This window comes from Merops nubicus, unplaced genomic scaffold (assembly GCF_000691845.1).
Source record: "Merops nubicus isolate BGI_N331 unplaced genomic scaffold, ASM69184v1 scaffold19048, whole genome shotgun sequence".
NCBI classification, from domain to species: Eukaryota; Metazoa; Chordata; class Aves; order Coraciiformes; family Meropidae; genus Merops; species Merops nubicus.
Genome location: NW_008623858.1, coordinates 1 through 10,065, shown reverse-complemented (window position 1 = coordinate 10,065; position 10,065 = coordinate 1). Strand labels below are relative to the sequence as shown.

Sequence of the window (10,065 nt, the reverse complement as noted above, 5' to 3'; positions counted from 1 at the left end):
GAGACACAGTTGTGCAGGCTCCAAAGCTGTCCATCCGGGCAGGAAAAAGGCAGTCTTGACCAGAAATGCCAGGGGTTTGATAAGCTGTTTTTTTTTTTAAAAAAATGAAATAATTTTGTGGGTCCAAGAGGAGACACAGTTGTGCAGGGTCCAAAGCTGTCCAACCGGGCAGGAAAAAGGCAGTCTTGATCAGAAATGCCAGCTTTTGATAAGCTTTTTTTTTTTTAAAAAATGAAATAATTTTGTAGAAGAATCTGTAGCAGTGTACAGAGCAAAGCTTGCTTGCTTACACCTGGCTATCACAGGAAACAAAGGAGTCTGCACAGCTAGAGAGTGCACCAAGAACCGTTTTCTCTCTCCATTTTTCCACCACCATGCTGCTCCTACACAAAGTGACTGGCACAGACGATTCAGAAATGGACACAATGACAAACATGTTAAGGATTCTCCTGTACAGCAGGATACTGCCTGGTCTCCAAGGGACAGAGTGTTTAAATAAGAAGAGACAAGGTTAAAAAACCGATTGGAAAACCCAGACAAGCAATGTCCTGGGCTCTATCAAACCCACCACATGTAAGAAAGTCACAGTTAAGGCTGCCACTCTGATTTTTAGTCCTGCTGCCAGTCCCTGGGCATTACTGCGTGTTGACTACGTGCTCACCACTTCCGCTTTCAGGTTTCCTCTCCCCAAAAAGGGCTGAAGTGAGATCTAATACCCACTTCCTGGGTCTCAGGAGAGCACCCAAGGAAGGTGCCCAACCCAGCTTGCTTCTAGCTGTGCCATTCAGATGAAGAAGGATGGTTTCCTCACAGCACACCTTCAGCCAGCCAGCCCCCTTCACTCACACCACCAGCACAAGCCCCTGCTGAAACCCCAGCGGCTACCACAGCTCCCTCGGGGACAAGAACTTTACCTGCCAGAACACAAATGCACCTACACACACTCAAGCAAAACACTGCATTTTTAAAAAGCATAAAACAATATCATCGTCCCCTTCCCAGTCCTTAAAAATTGGCATTGCAAGTTCCAGAAATGTTTGAACCCATAAACTCAAAGAAAAGCTGTTGAGGTCTGAACTGCACTGGCCTGCATGAGCTCATGACCTTTAGCTCCTTGGTATGTAAAGCCCAGCAACTGCAATTATCCTACCAGTGTGACTTCTTCGGTTATCACCTAGTGCTGAACATCACACCTGCACCTAAAGGATTGTAAATACTGGCACACACTGATGTTTTCCCCAGTTTTTGCTGTGCAAGAAACTCCAGGATTCCCCCGCTCCATCGAGCTTCCCATCGCGAGGCGCTAGTGCCCCTTTGCTACCAGTCATCAAAACAGAGGCAGACCAAAAGTACATGGACTGTTGCTGGTTAAGGTGTTGCACCTGTACGTGTGTAGATTAAGACCACGAGAGATGCTTCAGGTTGCTGGTCACCTCTGCTGAAGTTGGTTCAGTGTCTGGAGCATTCATCCCACCTCCCCTTCCCGAAACTCTGGTGCGAGAGCTGCCGGATGTTCAGACAGGCCAGGAGGGTTGGTGTTCCTTTCCTCAAGTGTACAGGACAACATGTAAACATATGACAGTGTCAAAACAAGGCAGGTTTTCACATTTACCTGCTGGCTTTAAAAAGAGTTCTTTAAAAGCTGACCATCTCTTCCTTGCCGGCTAGAGGCACCGTTCCATCCGTGGCGTGTGTGACCCCAGGCCGGGTTACCAGTGCACTCACACGGGGTGCAGGGGGACCAAGCACTGCACAACAACAGGGAGTGGGGGTGCCCCCTAGGAGGGGCCGAGGAGGTGACTTTGGACAGCACAGAATGGAGACGGGTGTCTGGATCGAGTGACAAAATCTTAAGGACTGTGAGAGACAGAAGCAGAAGGGGGTAGAACAGAGCTGGCTGGCTGCTAACGGAGCTTCGATCGGCAGCTGCCTCTAGGTGGGTGTTGTTATCCCTCAGGGGTAGCTGCGGCCTCCACAAGATTCCCTAATCCTGTCAAAAAAAGTACAACTGCCTGTCAACAACTATAGCATTTCCCCTGGTATCCAGACAAACGATTCCAGCATGCAGGTTAACTGTATGTGTGTTCTCCCTACAGAATTGTACAAACTGGGTAAGGTTTTGTGTTTGGAACCGTTTCTATCCACCCAGTTGTCACACAGCTGGAGCAGAAAGCCCACCCACCTCACAGAGTGAAACCACCAACACACAGGAGAAGGAACAGTGAGATCTGAAACCTACGTGTTCCAGGCAATGGGTTCATTTTTAATATTTGATACTTATTTCAAAACTTGAAGTACAAGTTAAAAATGCATGGGATTTTCAGAAGAACAGATCTGCACATGTGCTCTGCATTTTTAGTTTGGTGGGTTTGGTTTTGTTTTATAAAAAACAGTGTCTGCACTAAGTCTTGTTCACTCCTGCTGCTCGTTCCCTGCCTGAGGTCACGCTCTCTGCTGAACTGGGATTTGACAATGTTGTAACAAACTGTTTAAACCTCCAGGGCTAAATAAGCAGTCAGTACAGTTCTCTCCAATTTTTTTCGCTCTGTACTTGTAATTCAATTGTATGCAGCTATGAGCAGCTCCTGAAAGCGAGCGAGCAATGCAGCACGGCACCAATGGCAAACAGGCCTTCAGGCAGCACCCTACACTGGGAAGCCACAGATCCTGGGAGCCTGGCCTTCCTCGGGTAAATGACTGTCACACACCTCCTTTAGCAGGCCATGTGGCAAGGCACCACAGCAGCTGCACCTGTGCCAAACTGGAGCACCCACTGGCACGGGAACCAGACAGCACCCAAGGCGGGCAGGCAGATGACCCAGCAGCAGCAGTTAACCCAGCTGCAAGGACCTAGCTTAAGAATTTTGGCAAGCCTCTGCTAGGTGAGAAAAAATGGTTCATTTAGCAAAGGACTTCTAAATTACTCCCTGTAGTATGCTCCCAGATTCCCAGTGTTTCACTGGTTTTGACCTGGCAAGTCAGAGAACATCCTTCCTCGGCAACTTTACCCTAAGCAGTATCTGGCTCTGCAATATTAATGTTCCCTCCCTCCAGGCTGACTAGAAACTTGGTTTTATGTTTATTTCAACCAGGTAAACACATATATCTGGGATTTGCGATGAATTTTGCCTTGAACAGGTAAAACAGTGGGCCAAATTGAAGTAATCAAGGCAACAGTAAGAGAAACTGTACAACTACTTGAAGGCTGTTTGAATAAGGCATCAAAACCTGGGCTTCCTTTAACTGTTTGCTATTTGTTTGTGCCCTCTGAGGAGCACAGTTAAAACATCCCACCTCCTGCATTAAACAAAAATATTTTCTCTATTGAAAGAGACAACTAGGAAAAGTAATAAAACTGTTTATTAAATAAAGTAAAAAACCTAATTTAAAAAAAAACCAGAATCTTAGTTTTCAGTTTGGAACAATTAAAATAATTAATGGAGGGAAGATATCACCACTGGTCAACTGCTTTATGATCTGTAAGGAACCCCTTGCTCTCCATCCCTAGCTGAAGTCTGCCAGCTCTGCCTCGCATTGTCTTTTGCTTGTTTAAAGCCAACAGTTGCCATGGGGTCACCTGGAGGAGCTGCGCTCTTTGCTCACGCAGTCGTCCTGGGAGGTCGTGTCCCCATTGCCCATCATGCTGCACGTTCTCCTCTTCTTCCTCCGGTGCATCATCCCCTCCGTCTCGGAGCCAGAGTCACACTGAAGCACAGAGGTGAAAACAGAATTGAGAAAAAACAGTGAACTGCACATGCAGTGGAATTCACCATTAAGAGCTACCTCGGCAGCCCTGGATAATCCATACTCAAAGAACATGCTATTTTAGATTAGACACATGAAATACATTTTAAATTAAGCTTTTTTAGAACAAGTAACAAATAAGTATGTTCTTAGATTTTATCATGGACTAGGCTGGCTTGGGGCAAAACCATGGATGTGTTCTTTTTGGCTCCCAGAAGGACCTGATTTTCTGAGAGCAGGCTCAGTCTCTTCTGAAGGACTCGGGTGCCTAGAAAAGTTCCCTGTCCTAACTGACAGTCTCCTGTTCCCCTTCCTCATTTTTAAAACATTCATTTTGCAGGCATTTTACACAAGCGTGGCTTAGCTAAATAAGGGACAGATTTATATAAAACAAACATAGCTCAAACCAACCAAATGCGTTTAACAATTCAAAGAGTGGCTTCAGCAAACAGAACCTTCTAAGACCACAGGCTCTTCCACCATGTAGATTCGATTAGCTGGTTTCAATTAATTTCACAGAAAAACAGAATAATTTAGCTTGGAGAAGACTTTTAAGATCATCAAGTCCAACTGTTAACCCAGCACTGTCAAGTCCACATGATCAGATATGGAGAACTCAATGTAACTACAGGACAGTGATCACCTCCTGCAGGAGAAAGCATTACCTCTGAATCAGAGTCCGAGGAGCTGGAGCTTGAGGAACTGGAAGAATCACTAGAACTATCGGAAGCAATACCAGTAGATTCCTGCAGGTCAACTGAATCGGCCAAGGCTGCCAAGTCAGGATGTTCCTGCTTTAGGATCCTAAATACAGTTGAAATTTCAGGCTTAGCCTTTGAAGAGTAACACTGCATGTAAACAAATAGGGTATTCTGGGATTTTAGAAAGAAGATGAGAAGAAGGCTACCGAAGCTCTCACCTGTACCACTTGCGTGACAGTTTGGGTCTCCCTCTCACTGTCTTGTGCCACACCACGGGGAAGTTGGTGCAGCTGGCAAAGTTCTGCGTGATGGCAATGGTTGTGTCAAGGTTGAGAACCACGTGCCACCAGCCACCTAAGAAGACAACACCAACGACCTTTTCTGGCTGTGTTGCAGAAAGCAAGTTCAAGAAGAGCCGTGAACATCTGTCCCAAGTGGGAAGTGGACCGTGTCTCCCAAACCAGGTGAGTTTGCTACCACATCATCTTTCCCCAGTCTTATTTCAACACTTCGACCACCTTGTCCAGCTCATGAACAGCACTGCAGGTCTGACTCGACAGCAACACACTGGCTACTGATGGCCTGTTTAGCAGCAGGAGCTGCTGGAACCCAGACCGCACAGAGACCCTCTCTGTTGAGCTGGAGAGCACCTTTCCTGCTGATTTAGTAAGGTTCTTATGACTACAGACTAACCTTTCATTTAAAAATAGAGGCAAAATTGTTTCCCCACGCAGGATAAAAATAGACAGTGTTCCTACAACCCACTTACAACTTCATAAAAAGACTGAGGAAACAGTTTAATGGAACCCGACAGCTACAAAATCTTAGCAGAAGGTACATTGAAGAGTCACTAGTAAGTGCCAAGACAATCACAAGGCACTCTTCAGGCATGAAGGCAGCTGTACATTAGAGACAAGCAGCATAGATAGAAGCTATGGCCGTGCTGCACAAAAATGAGGCAAGATTTAGAGGTTAGAATTTGGCACTGAACTCACTCTCTAGCCACCTCACCTCCCAGTTATAGGGGGCAAACAGTGTGCAGCCACTCAAAGGGAATGGCATTTTTCTAATTTCTTTCTTTAGCTTTGGATTTCAAGTGCAAGATGATGCATAACCAGAGAGGTGGGTGGAAGGTGTCAATGTCTTTAAGTTCTTTTCCTGCAGCTATGAAAGATTCATATGCAGTCAGACTACCTAGGCTACAAAATTCAGTCATAAGTTTGCTTGGGTGTATATAAATGCAAACATTTTTGTCTAAAAATCACTTAAACATCTCTAATATCATATGCCTTGATGGTTTCCCATTATTGCAGATTAGCTCAGGATCCCATTCCTGTGATGCTGCAACTCGGGTCCTGCTTGTTTTGCACCCGCAATGTTTTTCTCTCCCAGATTTCCTTACTGGGGAGGCTTGCACATACCTGGCACAAAGACTGTCTCTCCTGGTTTCTGTAAGATTTCCAGGGGTTTGAACTCCGGAGGCCAGGTGGGGAGCTGTGTCCTGGGATAGATGACGTTGAACCAAGTGATAGCCTCATCCTGCTGGTTCCCTCCTTCCTCTCGTGTCACCTTGATCAGCTCTCTGGGAGTGCTGGTAGGGAACAGGCACCAGCGCTTATGTCCCTGGACTAAGGCATTCCATGCACTAGTTCCCAAGGGATCGATGTGAATTCCTGTTCCAGAACGAGGTGGGCCCATCACAAACCATCTGCAGGGGGGAGAAATCATTTTGTCAGAGCAAGCAAATAGCTACCTTCATTTTTCTTTATACTAGACAGAAAATTGCAGCTGTTAATTTCAAATTCAGTCAGAAACAAGGTCGTTACGGTTCCTTCTTTTACCTTCTTAAGATTGTTAGGCTCATGCTACACAAAAAATAAACAACATGGTTTTAACCTAAAAAAACAATATGAATTGGAACAGGAATGACTCTGGGACAAGCAAATGAAAACAGCTTTTTGTATTGTTTTAAAAGAGTTATTCAGTAAAACATGAGTGATTTCAAGGTTTATGAATGCGACCCTGTCCCGTTAGCCTGCACGAGGATGCTTACTATGTAGGGGGATTCTCCTAATCTTCTGTTTTTCTAAAATTTGCTACTCATAAAGAGATCCAGAACTGCAGAACAATGAGGAACAAACAAAAGGCAACACAAGTAAGGAACAGAGCAAAGTTACGCAACCCTGGCCGCCCTCCCTGCCTTCTGTTCACTTACAACAGGCTTTTCATCCTCTGTTGAACTAGAGGGAGCTCATTCTCCAGTGACCCTTCAGGATTTGGTGGGCATGTTCCCATTCCCCATCTGCAAGGTTTATTTCTCCCACTGGAGAACTCTGTCTGCTCTACACTTTTAGCAGCAGCAGCACCTTTAATTGCTCACTTCCCCTGTACCAGAGCAGTAAGACCTACCATAACCAGATAAAGCCATGTCAGTGAGGTGACTTTACATCAGGCACCAAGAGGAAAAAAATGGCAATAACTGTGTAACGGGCAGCAGAGGGTGGAAACTAAAGCACCAACAAGAGTCCTCCGTTGTGTGGCTGGCAGGCAGGCAATACCCAGCAAGAGGAGTTTGGAGGCTCAGAAAACGCCAAAAGCCACCAAACTTTCCATCTCCCCTTCCCAGCACGGATGTAAATTAAGGCAGTTTTCAAGTATCATTTGCTAGGACTACAGATTTGGTTATCAAGCTGTGCTCTTCCTACTTCACAAAGGAGACAAAAATATCAATAAGGAGCCGTTTGTCCCTTTAATCATTAATTCACTCTTTCAATTCATATTAGGCATGGAGAACTAATTAAACCACAAGCAGAACAGTCAAAGTTTTTACTGAGTCAGAAGAAATGAAAAACATAGATCTGTAAACAGACACACTGTTCAATTCCATTTTTCTGACTATAACCTGAATTTACACATGCAGGAGATTTAAAAACCCTTATTTAGCAACACTATCATTTATCAGCATCTTCCTCCAGGCATTTAACTTACAACAAACATAACCCAGTTTGCCACAAGACATCAAATTCACCATTAACAACTTCACAACCTGCAACTTCAATTCAAAAGCAAGAAACCCAAAGCACCACCAACCCCTCCTAGACTAAAATAGCTGTTTCAGTAAATGACTTCCAGAAATTACTGCCTTTATTTTAAAGAGGAGGAACTCCAATAAAGATGCTCTACACTGCACAACTTGTCACTAAGTTCTACAGGCTGTATCTGTATTGCCCACCTCTCAACCCAAGGGTCAGCCTGTACAGTTCATACCCTGATCATACAATCAGATAATCCACTTCCTGTTGCATTTTCAATTATGCCCCTAAACCACTGGCTACTCCTGATCCATTTCTGTACCCAGATGAACCCCTAATGCCAGAAGGCATCTCTCACATCACTCATCTCTCCGGAAATGGCAACAGCCTCAAACCAACCCACATTTTCCAGGAGAAAGTGCAACAACTGCCAATAGCAAGACTACAAGCAAGAAGCTCAGCGTGTGGCTGTAGGTGGGGAGGGTGTGGGGGAGAGAGTAATGTAAGTGAGTCACGGCCAGATTGTCCAGTTTACCTGTACCCTGGATAAATGGTTCCCAGTTCTGTAATGTATTCAGCTTCTACTAGAGACTACCCATGGTGTACTAGTGTGATTGATCACAGAACTGTATGTTCTTTTAAGAAGGGAATTATAAAAAGGGTCTGTTTCAACACTAAACACACCCACTCCAGTGATCTCAAATAGAATCATTTCAGACTTTGCTTCTGCAAAAGCACAACTGGACTACAGGCATGGGAGAAGCTGCAGGAAAGAGAAAAGTGTTGTTATTAACTACTTATTGCATTTTATTTCAAAATGGCAAACAATTAAAACCCCTACATCAAGGCCTCATGCCACTCAAAGGGCAAGGCATTCTCTGACAATTATAACGTTGCTGTGAAGACTTTAATTACTTAATTACTTGGGAGGGTTCAGCTTATGCTCATACTGCTATGAAGCATTACATTAAACTACATAGAAATCACTTTTCACTTTTCTACCTAACAGCCCAAGTTGTTGCATTCAATTAAGTGTCATTTCCATCCTTTTCCAACCAGGTACAAAAGAGTTGAAAACACTACAAATTGTGGAATATTGTTCTCTCTCAAAACCATCTAAAGGGGAGCTAAGAACTAGTCTGTACACTTCCTAATCTAGCTTGAGATCTGTACCCAAAAAGGAACGATCCATAATTAAACAAAATTCCACACTGTACATAAGTCACTCATGCAAAACCCAGGAGCTAGTCCTGAGGCACTTAAAATTTGAAAGCCAGAAGGCACACATAGCAAGAACTAAATCCTCATAAATGCTTTCAGTAACTATGTAATTTAAAAAAACAAACAAACAATTAAATCTAAGTAGTGAGGTAAACTGAATTAATTTAAAAAGAAAAAAGCAAAGAAAGAAAATATAGACTTGTAGCAACACTGCTGGCAGAACCAGAAAATGTGATACACAAACCTGCCCTTTCCTCCCTCTGGGTTATGGATATGTGCTCATTTCAGAAGAGCAGATGTAAAGCTATCACTTAGTTTCATTAAGATAGTCATACCTAATTAGGAACAGCTGATGATATGCAAATACCTTCTTGTATCTTACTGTCACCACACTATACCTGTAAGGTGGCCTTCGTTTCTCCCCCGCGTACTGAAAGAGATCATCAGTGAAGAATTTGGGTACTTTGTAGTCCTCCAGGAGTTTCCTGCGCTTGGGATGCTCCCCATAACTGCTGTCAAAGATGTAGAGGGGGCTGTCATCACGCGTGGTTTCCATATACTCGATGTAGTATTTCATCTTCATCTTCACAGAATAACCGTCATTGTCCTCCCCACATTTGAACTTCTGGTTCCTATACTTGCGTTTCAGCCGTTCCAGAGTCCACTTCTCTTGAGCAGACCAGCCCACCTGGGCATTCAGCAAGACCACAGGCTTGTAAGGTTTTTCATAACGCTCAACAAATTCCTCCACCGTCAACTGGAGTGCATCTGCCCTCTCCACGTTATCCTGCGGAACCAAGAGGCGAATAGAGAGCAGATAGCACAACAGAGTAACATCCTAGAACCGCGGCTTCTAAGTCAGCGTGGAGCAGCCCCACACTCATACCTTGTGCCCTACACCACGGGGTATGAAGCTGCCTACGTGTTATTTTAAGCTCCCCGAGGCCGCAGTCCTACTTTCCGTGCCCTCTCCTTGCACCCCTCAGTAACACCAGCAGGGTGAAACCGTTTGGCGCTTCTCCCTGCCGAGGTAACTCCTCAGGCAGAGAGGTCCCCGCTGCCCTTTCGGGGCCACATCCCCTGCTGCATTACCCCCCACCTCACCCCCTGGGGAAGGCTCCGAGGAATATACGTGGGCGCTGCAGCCATGAAGGTGCCCACGCCAGGCCGACGGGGCCCCGAACTCCCCACACCCCTCGCCACGTGGGGAGAGCCGAGAGCGGCGGATGCCGCCTGACCTCCCGGCCCTGACCCCCTCCTTCAGTGACCCCAGCAGCCCCGGGAGCACTGCCAGCTCCAAGACAACACTGGCCTCCAGAGATTTCTTCCGGCTGCCACCGGACCTCCCCCAGCCTCCTCTTTCCAAC

At 45.4% G+C, this 10,065-nt stretch overlaps 1 protein-coding gene across 1 annotated transcript; it reads right to left on the bottom strand.

The window, feature by feature from the left end:
* Positions 1 to 1,953: 1,953 nt before the first annotated feature.
* JMJD6 (jumonji domain containing 6) lies at positions 1,954 to 9,485 on the bottom strand (the record flags this gene model as incomplete). The annotated part of the gene is made up of 6 exons (XM_008945220.1): positions 1,954 to 1,990; positions 3,578 to 3,705; positions 4,410 to 4,548; positions 4,664 to 4,799; positions 5,867 to 6,153; positions 9,097 to 9,485. Coding segments are annotated over 6 exons (1,116 nt in total), but the record flags the coding sequence as incomplete, so codon positions are not given.
* Between the last annotated feature and the right edge of the window lie 580 nt (positions 9,486 to 10,065).